The 19,602-nt window shown below is 36.1% G+C and overlaps 1 protein-coding gene across 1 annotated transcript in view; it reads left to right on the top strand.

The window, feature by feature from the left end:
* Positions 1-19,602, top strand: part of LOC306861051 (plexin-A1-like) — a 234,207-nt gene that overhangs the window by 193,570 nt on the left and 21,035 nt on the right. The window contains exons 19-23 of the mRNA XM_079403120.1: positions 363-506; positions 2,587-2,821; positions 8,321-8,463; positions 13,460-13,716; positions 14,869-14,935. Of these exons, the coding sequence (XP_079259246.1) occupies positions 363-506; positions 2,587-2,821; positions 8,321-8,463; positions 13,460-13,716; positions 14,869-14,935 (846 nt within the window). The remainder of the gene's footprint in view (positions 1-362; positions 507-2,586; positions 2,822-8,320; positions 8,464-13,459; positions 13,717-14,868; positions 14,936-19,602) is intronic.

A 19,602-nucleotide genomic window follows, 5' to 3' on the forward strand; every position in this document is an offset into this window, starting at 1 on the left:
TTGTGTGTAAACGTGATGATGATGATGATGATAAAAATAAATGCAAATCTAAAATTGTAACCTTAAATTAATTTTCATATCATATATATATAATGTAATTACATTTATATGAAATATTATACTTTCACATAAATTACTTGTTGCCAACAAATATCGTTTTTTTTAAATATTGTTTATTCCAATAATATTTTTTTTTTAAATTATAGTTATTATCTTAGTTGATGCTTTTAAATGTTACATGACAAAGCCCTGTTGAGAATCATGAGGAAAACATTTTTATGTTAAAACAATTCATGTTAATTATATTTTATTGTTCCTTTTCATATCTAATGATATCTTTTTCTTTTTTTTTGTCATTACAGGGTCGTAATTTGATTCCTGCAGCTCCCGGTAACTCCAGACTTAACTACACTGTGTTTATCGGAGAGACGCCGTGCGTTCTGACGCTCTCTGAGACCCAGTTGCTGTGCGAGTGGCCCAACCTCACCGGACAGCACAAAGTGACGGTATGTACTTAGATCCTCAAGTTCACACTGACCAAATGTCAAAAGATTGGAAATGACAACTCGCAGCCAGGAATGAACTTAACACCAACCGAATGCCCCGCTGAAGGAAAATGTCTTGAAAGGACACTCTTTATCTCGCCGCAGCATGTCATTCGTTGTGATGGCTCTGAAAGCGAAATGCTCCGAGAAGAAAAATATTTACGCCCGTTTCTGCATTCATATTATTTTTGTCGCAAATGTCACATTGAATTCTGAGAAATTGTGTGAAATACATGTTTGTACAAATGCTCTTTGAAAAATGCTGGTTCAAAAATAGACGTGTCTCTTTGCGTTGCCTTCCCGTGCGGCACTCAGAGGCGATGTGAGGCGAGGCCAGGGAGACGCAGACACAGCTGTGCTCTGGTCCCATGTACAGTGACCTACTTATGGGCCGCCCTTGGTGCATTGGATCACGTCTGTCAGCTCTCAGTGTGTGTGATTTCTGTATCTTTTGGCCTGTATGTGAGAATTAGAGAACGTGTGTGTATACATGTGTGATGATGTGAGTGTGTTCGTCACACAGCTGTGCATTGACCACCATGACCCCTGTTAGAGAGAGTCTCTCTAGGAAATTTTGCATGGCTGCGATCTTTGACCCCATGCCTTCCCTGTAGTTTTGCAGACAGGACACAATGCCTGCGGTGTGTATATATATGAGTGCTTGTCCTTGATTTTGATCTACTGGATGATAAAATGGACAAAATATCTCACACTTATGAAACTGAAATTATGCCCTCTAAGCAGTTCTGGGTAGATTACTTGAAAATTGTAGTCCATTACTGATTCTAATTTACATGACACGTTATCAACAACGAATTAATGCATTCATTGTTATTAACAATTAAACATTATGTCAGAGTTTCCCATCCTGGGGTTCATGAGTTTAGTGAAAAGCTAATAATGAATTAAATCATTTTTTTTTTTTAAATGACAATTATTAAAATAAAACACTTAATAAAAAAATAGGAAATGTTGTACCTGTGCACCTGCATGTCATGTGACCATGTGAATAATATTTAATCATGTAAACAATAAAAGTAAAAAAATAACTGTAGTCTGATTATGAGTATTTTTAAATGGAATATAATCTAATTTCAAGTATTTAAAGGATTAGTTCACTTTCAGAATAAAAATTTCCTGATAATTTACTCACCCCTATGTCAATCAAGATGTTCATGTCTTTCTTTCTTAAGTCAAAAAGAAATTAAGATTTTTGAGGAAAATATTCCAGGATTTTTCTCCATATTGTGGACTTCAATGGGAGCCAAACGATCATTCATTTTCTAAAAACAAAAAAAATAAATATAATTTTTAACCACAAATGCTCATCTTGCACTAGCTCTGCGACGTGTGTCCGCAACTTCAGACATTACATAATCACATTGGGAAGGTCACATGTGACGTATATACAGTATATACTTTGTTTTCAAAATAATCCTTTAATTTTGAACCTGTTTACATAATCAAGGTTACATGCAATCATTTAGTACCCAGTACTGCCTCTAAGATACCATACAGATTTTACAAGAGCTAAGCAGTGCCAAATCATAATGTTTGCAAGTTTTATTGGATAAACATCCTCTCAGTTTCTTTAGAAAAATAAATTATCTTCATCTTATTGGTTTTAAACGTTTAACTATTCTGTTGTACAAACATGTTTATGGTTAAAACAAACACCTTGACACTGTGTGGATTGATTTTTGCCAAGACAGAGCTGTGTAAACAATTACTCGGTTCCTTGTTAAATTTTCTATTTTCGAAATACAAGCTTGAAATGATCCAGTAATAATAGAACATTTCAAGTTAAATGGGTTTTCAATCTATTAGCTTTTCTCACAAATGTTATTGGCTCATAAAGTTTTAATTTAGGTCTTTGTTTAAAGCTGCTGTTGCGTTCTTGACGCAAAAAGTTGATTCTCACAAATGAATTGGCAGAACAAAATTACAAATGCTAATCGCGGCTAATTGCAGATCGCAGACCACTACACAAGATTTACTTCCTTCACCTCAATGAGCCAGGTCTCCCGTGCCTCTGTTACAGATCCGGGCAGGAGGGTTCGAATATTCCCCCGGCACGCTGCAGATCTACTCCGACAGCCTTCTCACCCTGCCTGCCATCATCGGGATCGGAGGAGGTGGAGGCCTCCTGCTGCTGGTCATCATTGCGGTGCTCATCGCCTACAAGCGCAAGTCCCGGGATGCTGACCGCACCCTCAAAAGGCTCCAGCTGCAAATGGACAACCTGGAGTCTAGAGTCGCTCTCGAGTGCAAAGAAGGTGAGATGAATTATTAGTAAGTCATATATTATTTAGGGTTTGGTCAGTGTGTTCACAAACTGTATCCTAGTGCATCTGTGTGTTACTCTTTTGAACAAACTGTCAATCAATCACATTGTTTAACCACATTAACTATGTGATTTTTAAGTTATTGTGGTTATCTGATCAGACACAGGCTATTTGCTTTAAGATAATTTGTAATTGTTTATAATGAATTAACATTAATATATAGGGGTCGGGTGTAACGATACACAAACATGACGTACCTCGGTTTTGACGTCACTGTTCGGTATGGTTTCGGTACAGCTGGAGGAAAAAAACTAAGCATAAATTGCTTTTTTTTAATTAAACAATGGTTTACTGAACGAACTGCTCATTCTTTAAATAAAATTAATTATAATTAAAATTTTATTAGGGATAAAAATCAATTAATAATTGAGTGATTATGTGAGGGGTAATATGTTCATTCATGTATATTTCGCATGAATGTAACTAGTAATAAAGAGGAAGGGGTGATCATGCTCACTTGCGCTCCGCGCTGCCATCAACACTGTGGTGTTAGTAAATGCCGACATGTCGCGCCACATCAGAGCGAAACGCCATTTAATGTCTGAATTTCCAGAAAAAATTGAAGGATTTATTCGTTACACATGCATACCCAACCCAAAAGACCTGTACTGAAAATGTTCGGTACGATCACACCCCTAAAATATAATAATATATATACACACACACACACACATACATTTTTATTATACATTTTTTAATAAAATAGAACAAATTTCAATATACATAAATTGATCTAAAATATTAATATATTTTTTATATTTTTTAATTTTGGATTTTTTTTATAAAAAATGGCAAATAAAAATTAAATATATAGAATTTGTATATGTATGTAATACAATTGTTTTACATATAAAAAATATATATATATATAAATATAAATATATATATATTTAGAAATAAAATTTATATTATGTTAGAAAAAATGTAAATGCTAAATTTGATATATAATTTTCTAGCACAAAATCTTTTACACCCTAACTGTTTCTGCTTATACATTTACAGTATGAATGTTTTATATAAAAGCCACATTCTGTGGTAAACGTCCACATTACAGCACGTGGATTTCATATTGAATTTAAATTGCTGTTTAAGTGAAACCTGCAGGTGTACTTTCAAGCTCCACATTAACGTCTTTCCGTTTTCTTGTCGCCATGGTGACACCATTATGGTTGTTAGCATGACTTGGTGACAGGTTGGTGTTAGTGGGCTGCATTATGGCATTCCATCTTCCGCCCAGTTTGAAATGCAGTTTCCATATGCCGTAAAGGTTCCCAATGCCACACTCTACCTGCTTTCGTAGAGATGCACCGGGTCTAATTGGCCATTATCTTAGGACTGTCGACCCTCCTGGTCACAACCCTGTCAGGAGGATGAAAAAGCATGGTGTGGCTAGCTAGCTAACAAACAGTCTTTTTCACTGCAAAGGGGAAGATGGCTGAATGGCAGAGGGAGAATAAGGAAAGAAATTTACTTCTTGGCAAATGGGTGAAGGAACTGGTAGGCATTGATTAGCTGTCATGTTCTTTAGCCCTGATTCTCACTGATTGGCCCACTGCCTTCATTAGTGGACAACCTGAACGGTTTGTTATCGCAATGCCAATCTGCGCATCAATATTTTATTTGGATCATATGCGCTGACATTATTTACAACCTCTGCAAAATATTTATGACCTTAGCTTGGTTATTTCTCATTTGGGCTGGGATTGGATTTGATTGGTAATCACCCGAAGCTCTCAAACCCGTGGCCTGTCCAACCCAGGGTCAGATAATGGGCTGCAAAAGGGTGAATCTCACAAAACCTGTCAAGAAGTGTCATATTTTACACCAAACAATGTTTTTGGATAAAGAAAGGTTTGTTTTGTTACATATTATAAAAAATGTTTTAATGATAATATTTTTATACAATACAATACAATCACTTATAATTACTGCATTAGGGCAATGAAAACCATCATTGGAGCAGGTCAAGGTTTTTGGGGGGACCATTGAAGAAACATAATGGTTCAAAACAATTTTTTTTTTTTTTTTTTTAATTCCAATTAAATATAATTGTTCTTTTGATTTTTAGGCTAAATAAGTCTCTTATATGACATTTTATTACATTTATTGAGATTCATCCAATAGTGACCCCAGCAGTCTACAAAAGTGTGAATCTCCAAAAATCACATCAAGAAATGTCATATTTTACACCAAAATCACAAGAAAAAATAGTAATGTTTTGTATAAAGAAAAGTTATTTTATTGTTTATAAAAATTATAGTGGATTTGGGCATCCACCATGACACTCGCTGTGACAAATACTGCAAGCGAAGTGATACAAACGGTTAGAATTCTGATATCACTAGAATATCACGCTCTTATCAGCCAATCAGATTCGAGGACCAGAAATAAATACATAAATATACAGTATATCTGTATATGGGTCAATATCACTGTAGGGTGCCTTTTGGTGTCCTGTACATAAATAACTCTTTTGCCATGATAACTTAACATAAAAATGTTTGTGAAAGGGTGTGTTATATTATATTCATAACAAAAGCATTACTTGACTCTTTAGATACATTTTCTAGATTTTTTTTTGGTTTTGTGTAAGAGGATACGTGTTATTTTGCTTTGTCCCAGGCACTGCTCATTAAATTTGAATGAGAGTAGAATACAGTCAGATCATAAAATAAAATTAAAAAACATTGTTCTCTATTAATATTTTGTTACTTTTTTGTTCAACTCAATTTGAGTGTATTAATCATTTGGTAATAAAATATCTTTTTTTTTTTAATAAAAAAAGAAGAGTTTTTCCATGTCCCTCGAATGGTTGTCCACCCTGTCCTGTTGGGAAATCCGCCCATTTAAGAAAAGGCCCATCCCCTTTAGTGACATCAGGACAACAGATTTTTTGGCTCTTCAGTGGCAGGAATTTCAACCGCTTAGGTGAATAAATTGGTGACTTTTCAATTGTAACGTAATAAAAACGTAACATTAATATGTAATTTAAAGTAAGTAGTTTAATTTAGCTCAAAGGGAATCATTTATGATTTTGTAAGGGATTTGAACAGAATCACTGTTTTACAGCTGATCACTGAGGCGGCCGCTAGCGATTCATTGACCAAGCCATATAACATCAACTCTGCACTGGATATTAAAATCCAAAATATAGTGAAAACTCTATTTAATAGCACAGTAACAAGATCAGCAGATTAAGACATTAACTTGTGAGCACAAAACACAAGATACTTCTCTTTTCAATATAAATAAGATTTTTGACCCATGGTTTACATCAAACCTTTTATGTATTTATGATTTGAAAGCAATCAAATAACCCTATTTAGGAAAGGGACATCATACCTTTTAGAAAATATCATTTGCATCCTAATTTTGCAATGAAAACGTATTTAACAGTAATATATATGTCCATGACAGGGTGGACATATGGTTTATGCTTCAAATAATGGCCCATAATTATCTAAAAAAATGTGTGGGAGCTCAGCTAATATGTTTCTATAGTACTTGAGTGTCTACTATTTATGATACGATTTATGATACGACACAATACTTGAGTATTGTGAGTTTTGAAATTCACTCTATGGTGATATTGACCCATATATATTTTTTTTTTCCATGTTTCATGAGATTTACCTAAGTGTATGAATGCCCTCTAAATGCTAAAAATCAGCGTTCCCGCCTCTCTAAACCACTTCTTCCTCTAGTGTGACCCTATAACAGTCGTGATGCCGCTGCGCGTGCTCAGTCATGGGTTGTGGATGGGCGAAAGCCATCCAGGGACATGCGATTCACCATGTGCAGAGGCTTACTGAGCCATGATTCAGGCCATCAGAGAGCGCAGTAGTACAAACAAACAAAGGCACAGCTAATGGCTAATTAGCGAGCTATCCAGCGCCGGTTTAGATACCGGGAACGCTCAGTGGGGATATCAGCTTCGCCTCTCTGCTTTACATTAGCCAAGAAATGTTAGTGCAAGCGTGTGTGGACATGACGGTAATTGGAATGGTTTCACTTTGAGTGCTTTCACAGCTAAAGGAACGATTTCAGAAAGAAACGCATTATCAGCAGTGTACTAAACTTTTCAGACTTGTTTTGACAAACAGCTTCAGCACTAAAGGAAATGTTTTGCTGGCTGACCTTGCCAGCACTGCTGCTGCTTCCTGAGAGGCGTAATGTTTTGACCACTACAACAGGAAGCCTTTAAAAATTCGCATTCAAGTTGTCTGTAATGCCCCCTCGTGCTTTACGATCCAACACGCGCCTCTCCAAGTAATGAAGTGAAATTGAATTACAAGGCCATCCCTCATGTTGGAAATCTTTGTTGGGCCTTTCAAGTGCACTTTGACGAGAAAGACCCATTGAATTAAAAGCTCTTTAGGCCTGTCACTTTCTCTTCTTTTTTTTTTTTTTCGTCGGGAGACTGAAAATCCCATTGGGCAATTCATCTTGAATAATATTTGTGTAGTATTTTTAAGATGAAAAACCCTCACTTAGAGTAGGAGCTTCTTACTTCACTATTCGTATCCCAGCGGACAACGAGGAGGAACAACAGCTGGAGGAAATTATGCATGAAAAGCTCCACTCCTTTATTAATTACCCACTCATGCAATTAATTGACTTTCTTTTCCCGTGAACTTTGTCTCTTACATCTCTTCCCTCCCGCTCTTTTCGAATAGCAAAACCAAATTAGTCATAAACCGAATAAACAAACAGATTGACAGACTTAGCATTGCTTCTGTTTACCCAACAAGTACATATTATTGCACAAGGCTCCCAGTGACCACGTTTTCATGGGTTCCCAATCAAACGCTTTGTTTAAAGATAATTTTTATTCGTACTTGGGGAAGGCTTAAAGCAAATCTAACTTCTATTATGAGATATTTTATTAAATGCACCCTGATCTGACTTTTTAAAATCTTCATCTGCACTGCAAAACTAAAAATATTTGAAATATTTGAGTTGCTCACATAGACCTAATACCTGTGTGTATATATATATAATACATATGTGTGTGTGTATGTATATATATATATATATATATATATATATATATATATATATATATATATATACTGTATATAAACAAATAAATAAAATGCATCAATAAATTCTATACATTTTTTTTTAATCTCCAGAAATGTAAATAATTTAATAATTTCATGTTTTTGTGTGTATATATATAATAAAAGTAAATTTTCCAATGATTTAATTTATTATTCAGTTAAATAATTAAAAATGCCTATACATTTTTCATAATATTTTTTCTTGTTATGCTGTGTAATAACTTGTTTTTTTCAGCTTAGAAATGACTCTTTATGTGTGTTAGCTTTATTAAATGATTTTTAAATGTTTTTATCTACTCAACATACAATTGAAAAAAATCATGGTCAGATGTTGAAACTCTACTTACCATTTATTTTCTTCTCCCAGCTTTTGCAGAACTTCAAACTGACATTCATGAACTAACCCAAGAGCTGGATGGAGCTGGTATCCCATTCCTGGACTACCGAATTTACGCCATGAGGGTCCTGTTCCCTGGCATTGAGGACCACCCTGTGCTCAAGGAGATGGAGGTACGGGTCAGTACATCGCCATCACCACGGTAACCGTAGAGCAGAACTAACAATGCAATCAAAAATCGGCATACCACTACTAATACTAGAGACTACAGCATAATGCTGAGATTGTATATGCTACAATTGTGCCGTAGACTCCTGATCAACACTCTTGAAAGGTCATAATGTATATTGTAAATTCAGTTACCAATCTTTTTGACATCACTTGCTTCTGATAAATGGGGTTGGTGACTCTCTGGAGTGGAAAAAAAAACCTTTGAACCTGCAATTTGGAGTTACAAGTTCAATACGTTACAGATTGTGACCTCTTGTACAATAAAGTCAGATGCTAATGACTGACACATAATAGCACAGTCTAAAGAAAACAACGCAGCTAAACAAGAGCAATCACGAAACCTCAAAACACACCGGTCAGCGCAATTAAATATTCAATTTCTCTGACATGCTACGTCCACCGGCCTGCGTACGGCAGGTCACGCTGTTGGCTTGCACAGGGATCGTATGTTTATTATTTCATCTGGGGTTTGTTTTCACTGTATTTGCCCCTGAGTCCCCGGTGTAATCAAGTGCCTATGCGCACGGCTCAGGCCCTTATTGCTCTGTGTAGCTTCTCGCCCCAAAGCAACCTACAGTACAATCGGCCTCCCCGAGAGGCTGCAAATTTCATTCGGCTCAGCAGAGAAGAATTGAGGCACTTTATTAGTCTGTGTTGTCGGAAAAAAGGCCTTTGTCAGGTTACATGGTACATAAGGTGCTGAAGGGGACAATAACAGACGCCGGTTTGCTTTTGAAGTCTGATTCCGGCAGCCTTGCTTGGAGATTCGTTTTTGTTTTTCATAATTTCTTTGGATTATAACGCTTTGTCCTAACTGGACGTGAAAACTTTCCAGTGACAATGTGAGATAATTACAGCCAAGTTTTATGTGTCGAGCAGAATTTTGCACCAATGAGATTTCACTATGGGCGGGGCTACTCAGTAGACACCAATCTTGGAGAGTAACTAGTTACATGTAACGGAATTACGTAATTTAATTACAAAATAAATGTAACTGTAATCAGTTACAGTTACTGAGGAAATATGTGTAATTAAATTAGTTATTTATGAAAATGTTAACGATCACAAAGGGAGTTACATCTGATTTTTTTTTACGCACACGCCCTCATACAGATTTAATTGATTTCTTTCCCAAATTGCATTGACTGCTCTAAAATGAGACACCAATGTTTCAGGAGTTAAGGACACAGAATAGTTTAGAATAGTTAGAAAATGCTTATATGATAACTTTTTTCATTTCCTATTTTGGTTTATGTATATGCTTTATTTTTTTAAGATTAAGGGCTAGATTTACTAACAGCTTGCGACAGCGCAAACCGTCTTTTGGCATTAAAATAGTACTGGCAGGTTTTACTAAAGGCGTGCAGTGAAGAATTAGTGTTGAAAAGGCGTGGACACCATTATTTTTGCTCCAGACCTTATTGAATATGCATTTGTAGGAGTTTCCCTTTTAGACGCAAAATTTATTAGAGTATTAAAATGAATCACGCAACGTGATTTACTAACGCTTGCACTCGTCAAATTACTGGTATTTGCATCATTATCTAACACCAGGTGCCATAGAATGGAAAACTGTATTTAACTTGGCATAGTTGAATAATAACAGTTCTGTACATGGAAATGACATACCATGAGCCTCAAACACCATTGTTTCCTCCTTATGTAAATCTTGTGAATGCAAAAGACCATTGAAAAATAGGAAAATAACATAACACCGACCGTGACGTTACAGTCGGGATCACTAATAGTTACGCCCCCAACATTTGCATATAACCACCCATGTTCTAGGCCAGCCGAATCATCAGAAGTTCTGCAGGTATTGTGAAGAAACAAGCGAGGATAACAGCGAAAATGGCAGATCATGGAAATAAATGTTATGTTCCAGGCTGTGCAGGGGATGTGAAGTGCAGGGATGGGTTGGTGTCTATATTGAGAAAGGCACGGAAAGCAAATAACGCGTTCTAATAAAATAACACGAGCCACTAAAGGGACATGGTTAGCTTCTTGCTAGCAGTAGCCTGTTACATTACTGTACATAAGATTTCACTTACCACAAAAACAGAGTAAGGAGAGATGACTGAGGATGATGGCGAATGATTTACAGATCCTGAGCACCACTGACAAGCATCTGATCTTGTAAAATGTGTGGTAAATACTGCCGCTCCATAGTATAAATACAGCGGGCGATGGCGAATCTCGAAAGTGAAAGTGAAACTAAAAAGTGATCATGCATTTGAAAGCAGTTTCAATGCCCAGCATATTAATAGCGGCTCCCTGATGGCCGCATTTTATTTATAGTATAATTACCCAACGATATAACTGCGCGAGAAAGTATTTAAATATATATTTTCCCTGTGTTTCCTTCCTGCTGTGTGAGCTACTGAAATGAGACGCACTGTGAAACAGCCAATCAGAGCAGAGCTGAACATTGAGCCGCACTGTAAAACAGCCAATCAGAGTAGAGCTCAACATTATTATTCATGACCCATTACCTAAGCCGATTACCTTCTATGCAGATATCAGAGAACAATTTAAAATATTGTATCAATGCATTCTATGGCACCTTTAAACTATTTTGCACTTGAAATGGTTGTATTTGTTGTTTGCTAGGAGGAGGCACCTCAGAGAACAGAGAGCGCGTCGTAGAAGGGAGAAGATTTTTTCCACACATATTAATTTATTTGGAATGCCAGAAGAACACATTATCCAAATCCCAACATCTTTACGCTAATTTGCGCTGCGCTTGGTAGATTGCGTTGGTCATTATGGAAATGAGATGTCGTGTTCTTTCATTTGTGCATTGTCAGTAAATCACCCGCAGAAATTCCCACGCCCATCAGCACGGTTTTGGAATTGTGCTCTCACATTAATTTGCCCTGTTTAGTAAATCTGGCCCAAACTGTTAAGATGCCTGTGTTTCCTGTCATAGTTTCCTGCAAAGATTTGTTTTCAAAAACAGTATCATAGCTATTCAATTATTTCTTGTTATGGTTTTAAATCTGTATTTAACCTCAGAGTAATCTCAAAGTGAAAAGAAGTGCTAAAGTCTGATTTTGTGGTGGCTATGCTTTAAATTAAATTATTATAATCTTAATTCAAATGGTGAAGGATTCTGAAAGTCTTACAGTAATCAGTGTTAAGTGCTACTGTAAGGTTAATCAGAATGAGCTTTATTGGCCAAGTTTGTTTACACATACAAGGAATTTGTTGTAAATAACCCTGCCTGGTTTAAATGTTTGAAAATGATTATCAGTTCAAAACATTCATTAGAAATTGTGAAAAGGAATCAAATGTTATCAGTTGCATTAATTTAATAAAGTAATTGAAATAGTTGCACTACTTTAAATAGGGTGACTTGTAACCTATTACATTTCCAAAGTGACCTTCCCAACACTAGTAGACACTGCTGTGGAACAAAACACATAAACAACATAAAAGTCCAGTAGCTTGTCACGGCTAGTTTGGACACATGTAAGATGTTGCTTTTGTTATGTTAGTATAAATATGTGGCTTCAAGAAATTGTGCAGGTAAGATGTGTGAGAGAGCGAGGCAGATAAAAAGTGACAGGTGCGGCTCATGGAAGGACACATCACCACCTTTCGCTCCTGGACTCCGAGGTCACGTCTGCTTCCTGCTGTACTCTTTCTCTCTCTGTCCTTCCTTGCCCTCACTCTGCATTTCCTTCTGTTGTGTTTTGAGCTGCTAGCATCTTGGATTCCCTTTGATGTCAATCAGAAATCTGCACGTCCCTCATGCGGACTTCTGCCTGAACGCTATTTACTTTACTAAAGGGCTTCGACATTGTGTTTCAGAAAGGCAGAATACGTCAATCAAACACATTAAAAGCAACATAAAGTTTCTTTAAAATTTCCCTGGTCTGTATACAGTTGATAAATTGAAAAAAACTAAATCTTAAATAGCTCATTTACTATACAATTAAATTGTTAAATAATAAGTCTGTTTATTTTCCAGTTAATGATCAGTTCGTATTTATTTTTTAACGTGCAAAAATTTCCGAAAGGTGCAAAGACCTTTACTCAGAGATATATCTCGTAGTACACAGGTTTAATGCGAATGTTGCTTCATGTTGTCGTCTTCTCTTATTGGGCGATTAAAATCGATTGACCCCCCCCCAAATTCTTGCCATTTTTTGAGCCATTGTTCTATCAAGACCTCAAACCAGTCACACAATGGGCTTCAAGCATGAAACACAAGCAGAACAAATTTGTGTCAGTCATAAAATTGTCTAAATAGGTAGTGATATAAATGAATAAGTTCAGGACAGCAATTTGGACAGTTTTAAATATTTACACTGCAGTTCAAATGTTTGTGGTCAGTTAGATTTATTTATTTTATTTATTTATTTTTTGAAAGTAGTTAATCTGTGCTTGTTGAATAAAAGTATTAAGTTGATCGAAACTGACAGTGAAGATATTTATAATTTTACAGATTTCTACTTCAAATAAATACTGTTTTTATACTTTCTATTCATCAAAGAATCCTGAAAAAATGTATCATGGTTTCCACAAAATATTAAGCAACGCTACTGAAGTAGTGATACTGAAAATTCAGCTTTGACATCACAGAAATAAATTACAGTTTAAAATATATTACAAGTGTAATAAGTGTTTAAAGTGTAAGACAATTCCACAAATCACTCTTTTTACTGTATGTTTGATCAAATATTTGCAACCTTGGTGAACATGAGAGACGTAAACAATCTTACAGACCCCAAACTTTTGATTCATTCTCCTCGGGTTTCAGGAATAAGACCCAGCGTTGTGAAAGAATTTAGAGCCTTTAAAATAATCATGTTAAATTAATATGAATCCTATTGCGATTTGATTTGATTTTACCTTTTATCTGTTAATCAGAATACAACATAGCTGTCGTAATTTATTCTACACTGTATAATGTAACTGTGCGTTTTCCCACAGGTGCAGGCTAATGTCGAGAAGGCCTTGACTCTGTTTGGTCAACTCCTCACCAAGAAGCACTTCCTGCTGACATTTATCCGCACGCTGGAAGCTCAGCGCTCCTTCTCCATGCGTGACCGTGGCAATGTGGCATCACTCATCATGACAGCTCTACAGGGAGAGATGGAGTACGCTACAGGAGTCCTCAAACAGCTGCTCTCTGACCTCATCGACAAGAACCTGGAGAGCAAGAACCACCCTAAACTGCTGCTCAGGAGGTGGGAGAACTGTAAACATAACTATAACGCTAACTATGTTAGCATCCACACCAGTGCACAATAATGTTTTGGATACTATAAGCATGCACTGTGCTGCTTTAAATGCTCAAGCTCTTTAAAGCTGGATGGATTCTGATTGCCTGTCAATGTTTTTATTATTAATCAGCTGGAAAAAAATAACTATATTGTTCCTCTGTGTTGTTATTGTTAAAGATACAGTGTGAACTTCCCTATTCTAAAAGTTATAACAATTATTAAACTTTATAGTTATTACTGCATTTATCCTTTGTGTGAACAGGCTTTTAGCCAATCAAAACCAAGGTTGTTTGTTACAGCACTCTTAAAGGTACAGTAACAAAAACAGTCTGTTTATAAGGGTCATTGAGAGGGCAGAAATATAGTAAAACTAAATCACAACTTCTGTGCAAGAAACCTTGACTAACATAAGTAGATTTATAATTCCACAAAAATCTTAGCTTGGAAATACCACCTCAAATTTTCTCAGAAATTCATGCAAGTCGATATCCTCCATCTCACCAGACTGTCGACCCTGATCTACCACACTTACTGAAGTACGCTAATGAGCTATTCGGGACACTTCCCACTCATGAAATACCTGTTGTCCCACTCCATTCGCCTTATCTCCCCTTCACCGTTTTATTAATGAGCATATAATTTAATAATAGGCCCTTATGTAAGGAAGTAATGGGAGTTGGTAAGTCTATGTGAATGCATTATTGAACAGCAGAAAAGGCTCCTGGTGGGCCTGAGGGAGGAAGGAGCCGCAGTTAGAAGCTCGTGCTAACAGTCGCTCTCGTTTGCCAGCTACAGATGAATTAGGAGCATTGAAGTCCATTAATTACAGCATGCTTTAATTACTTCTGTTCTGGGGAAGCTTTTGGGGGTCTTCGGCTGGCGACAGGTTGGCCATTAATGGAAGATGTCGCCCAATTACTGTAATTGTCTGGTCTTAATGAAGATTGGTGGTTTGTTTTGAAAAAAAAGTGTAGTTTTTTTATTATTATTATTGGAAGAAGTTTTTTTGTTTGTTTGTTTGTTTGAGAAAGCATTCGTTCACTTTTGGATTGCATTTGTGTTGTATGAATTTTGATTCATATTTTCTCATTCTCTTCTTTCCTTTTTCTCTTTTAGGACCGAATCTGTTGCTGAGAAGATGCTTACAAACTGGTTCACTTTTCTTCTGTACAAGTTCTTAAAAGTAAGTGTGTACAGTAATTGTTACTGATAAGACAGCATTGTGTACAGCATTGATAATGATAAGAAATGTTGGTTACACTTTATTTTAAGGTGTCCTTGTTATAGTTATACATTTAAGTACTGAGTAATATTAATTAACTACATGTACTTACTCTATGGTTAGGATTAGGATTAGGGTTTGGTTTAGGGCTACTTGCATGTAATGAATGCATATTTAAGTGTTATTATAAGAGTAAGTAAATGCAACATGGGTAACAAGGACACCTTAAATTAAAGTGTTACCGAAATGTTTCTTGAGCAGCAAATCAGCATATTATAATAATTTCTGAAGGATTGTGACACTGAAGACTGGAGTAATGGCTGCTAAAAATTCTACAAAATGACATTTTAAATTATATTAAAATAGAAAAATGTTGTGATAATATTTTACAATATTACTGTTTTTGCTGTAGCCTTGGTGAGCGTAATGAAAATCTTTTTGACCCCAAACTTCTAAATGGTGCACCATTGTATCTCCAGCATCACAAGAAAAGGAATTAAACTCTTCCTAATTTGAGCGTTTTCACAATTTGATTCACAATTCTGATTCACAAACAACTGACTCTTATGAGCCAGTTCTTGTAAGGAATCTCTCTCTCTCTCTCTCTTACACACACACACACACACACACACACACACACATAGTTTTGAATTAGTTTGTTTAAATGAGTCTTACTAATCACTCTGAATCCAAATTTGTGTTTTAAAGGGATATTTCACCCAAAAAAGGAAGTTCTGTCAATATTTACGCACATCTGTATGACTTTCTTCTGTGAAGCACAAAATATGATACTGTCTAAAGTTAATGGTGTTGTTTTAGACCACATTTAGTTCAGTTTTATGGACAAAAACATTTGAAGCATTCAAAATATCATCTTTTGTGTTGTGCAGAAGGAAAAAAGTCAGGGTTGAAAAAACATTGGGGTGAGTAAATGATTTTCTTTTTTTTGTTTAATTACTCACTCCTGAAAAACAAAAATGCACCCAGTCACATACAAAAGCACAAAATTGATCTTGCCTTTATTCTACAAGAATAGAGAGACAAGAGGGCTTTCCACAACTAGGTCCAACATGATGTGACAAATAATGAGACAGAAGCTGTCTGTCAGTGGTCGGGCAGGTCAGAGGTCATCCCTACAGGCACCTCTGCGTCCTAGCCTCCATCAGCTCTTAGCTTTATCTCCTTTTATATACTGCCCCCCCCGCACACACACTCCTGCTTCTCTCCATGACGCCACTCACAGAGCGTGATTGAGCTGCAGGAAGTCGGTCCTCCCCTGTCTGTCTCTCTCTCACTCTTGCATTAGCAGCTCTCTAGTTTTATTAGTTCAATCATGCAGGGCTCAGCATGCAATGGAAGAATTTTAATCAACAGGAAACGGGAGTCCAGAATATTTTCACTTCATAGAGATTAATTTAACGATGACACAAATTGAACGTGTTTTTGCATTATTCGAGAACATCAGATGTAGTTGCTTGTACAGGAGTAGTTCATCCAAAAAATGAAAATAGTCATTATGTATTCACATTACTAATAAAATATATATGTCTTTTGTGCTCACCGAAGTTGTATTTATGTTCTCAAAAATCCAGGAAAAACACTAATATTGTGACATAGTATTACAGTTTAAAATAATTGTTTTCTTTTATAATATATTCCAAAATGTAATTTATTCCTGTAATGCAAAGCTGAATTTTCAACATCATTAATCCAGTCTTCAGTTTCACATTATCCTTCATAAATCATTCTAATATGCTGATTTACTGCTCATTAAATATTCCTTATTGTTATCCATGCTGCAGACAGTTGTGCTGTATTATATTTACTGTATATTGATCAAATAAATGCAGCTTTAGTGAGCATAAGAGACTTCATTAAAAACATTTAAAAAGTTATAATGTTTCCCAACTTTTATATATGAAGTATTGCTAAAAATGATATACTTATGGTGCTTTTTGTCAGTTATCATTGGAGAAGCAAGAATATTTTGCCTAATACCTTTTATGAACTATGGAATTTACACAGATTTACAACGACATGAGGGTAATTTTGGATGAACTCATCCTTTCAGACCAAATAAGCCAATTCTGATTTGCTCATTTGAAGTCCGTTTCAAGCTTTGACTGTTTACAGGCCTCATTTGGCTCCTGTGCTAGCTGACAAAAGTTCAGAAGCAGACAGTTTGAGATTGCTAATTAGCATTAGGAAAAGCGGCGCTGTTTTAGACGGATGGGATTGTTGCGTGAGTTAGTGGAACTGACAAGCTGTTGTCACCAACACACTGCTTGTAATATCACCATATGAAGACATGGCTCAGACAGCACAGTTGAAGCAACCTGACACGAATGAAATCCTTCTCACGAAGTGTTTTTTTTTTTATATCAACATTCTGGCCACTGTTGTGCTTTTGAACAAGGTCTGCTCAAGGCTGTGGTGTGGAATAATTGATCTGCTAGCTCTATATTTCAACAGGATATTTTCCTGCTACTGTTCATTAGCCCTATGGGTGGGTGAGGTCTGGCTATGTGGTCTGCACTCTCTCGCTCTCTTTCTGTCTCTTTCTTTAATGAAGCTGAAGCGTGGGATGAGGTCTGGTCTCTCGGCCGCGTGCGCTGCAGTAGGGGTCTCTAAGAGTGATGTATTCGCACTCCCTCTCGTTAGCAGCTGTCGGCTTAATTAGCGCAGATGCTAACGAGACGTTAACAGCATATGGTGGGAGGGTGGGTGGAGTAAAACAGGATGAAGTGATGAAGGAAACCAGAGGAAACAGTTTCGTGTGGGTATGTGTAAGGCGGAGGGAGACGGTGGGTTTCACCGTGCCCCTCATAATCACTGCGGTCGGGGGTCGGTTGAGGAGGGGTACATGCCTGACGCATCTCGCATGTGACAGCTCGCTGCAATTTTTTTTTGTCTTACAAGTTTCCTGCATTGAACCTGATCAATCTTCTGAAATTAGCTCAGATTTTGACTTAAAAATTTGAAGCTACAATGAATAAACTTGCTAATCACTAGTTTCTGAGGCAGAAACTAGCGATTAGAAAGCTTTTCACATAGTGCCACACAAATCTGAAGCTACAATGAATAAGAATGCTAATTGCTAGTTTCTGTCTCTGAAACTCATCATAATTCATTGTAGCTTCAGATTGTAGCTTCAGATCCTTTGTAGCTTCTGCCTCAGAAACTAACGATTGGCAAGTTTATTCACTGTAGCTTCAGATTTTGTGTGTAAATGTGTAATTCACACAATATTTGCTATGTTTGAATCTACAATGATGACTAAACTTGCTAATCACTCGTTTCTGAGGCAGAAACTAGCGATTAGAAAGCTTTACATAGTACCACAAAATCTGAAGCTACAATGGATAAGAATGCTAATTGCTAGTTTCTGTCTCAGAAACTCATTACAATTCATTGGTGCTTCAGATCGTAGCTTCAGATCCTTTGTAGCTTCTGCCTCAGAAACTAGCGATTAGCAAGTTTATTCACTGTAGCTTCAGATTTTGTTAATGTGTAATTCACACAATATTTGCCGTGTCTGAATCTTCTATGAATAAGATTGCTAATTGCTCATTTCTGTCTCAAACTAATTACAATTCATTATAGCTTCAGATCCTTTGTAGTTTCTGCTTCAGAAACTAGCGATTAACGAGTATTCATTGTTGCTTCAGATTTTGTGTTAATTCACACAATATTTGCTGTCTGAATCTACAATGATGAATACGTTTTCTAATCACTAGTTTGAGGCTAAAACTATTAGTACGTTTATTTTCATACTGCAATAAATATGAGGCTACAAATAAGACCGTTCATTGTTAGTTTCTGTCTCAATACAGTTCCTCAGATTATTTGTAGTTTCTTCCCCAGAAACTAGCAATTAGCATGTTTACAGCTTCAGATTTTGTTAATATGTAATTCACACAATATTTGCTGTCTGAAGCAACAATGAATAAGATTGCTAATTGCTAATTTCTGTCTCAAACTCATAATTCATTATATCTTCAGATTATAGCTTCAGATCATTTGTAGCCTCAGAAACTAGCGATTATTGAGTCTATTCATTGTAGCTTCAGATTTTGTGTGTTAATGTGTAATTCACATAATATTTGCTGTCTGAATCTACAATGACAAAATATGTTTGCTAATCAGTAGTTTGAGGCAAAATCTAGCGATTATAGTTTATTGTCATACCTCACAAAATCTGAGGCTACAAATAAGACTACTAATTTTTATCTTTTTCTCAGTATTCTTCAAATTATTTTATTCCCCTAGAAACTAACGATTAATATGTTTATTCATTATAGCTTCAGATTTTGTGTTCTTATTCACACAATGTGTGCTCTCTGAAGCTCCAGAGCTTTTTGAGGCAGAAACTAGCGATTAGCAAGCTTATTCACATACCATACAAAATCTGAAGCTACAATGAACAAGACTGTTAATTTGCTACATTGCTAGTTTCTGTTTTAGTAAGTCATTGTAGCTCAGAAACTAGGGCTAAGCAAGTTTATTCAATGATTTTAAAATCATCTCTCATTTTAAAAGTTTTATTTGTATTTTATTTATTTAGTTTTTAGTTTTACCATGTCAGTCAGACCAATGCTGTCTGAGTGGATGTTAATTGTCCAGAATAA

The sequence above is a fragment of the Barbus barbus genome, assembly GCF_936440315.1.
Source record: "Barbus barbus genome assembly, chromosome: 41".
Taxonomy (NCBI): domain Eukaryota; kingdom Metazoa; phylum Chordata; class Actinopteri; order Cypriniformes; family Cyprinidae; genus Barbus; species Barbus barbus.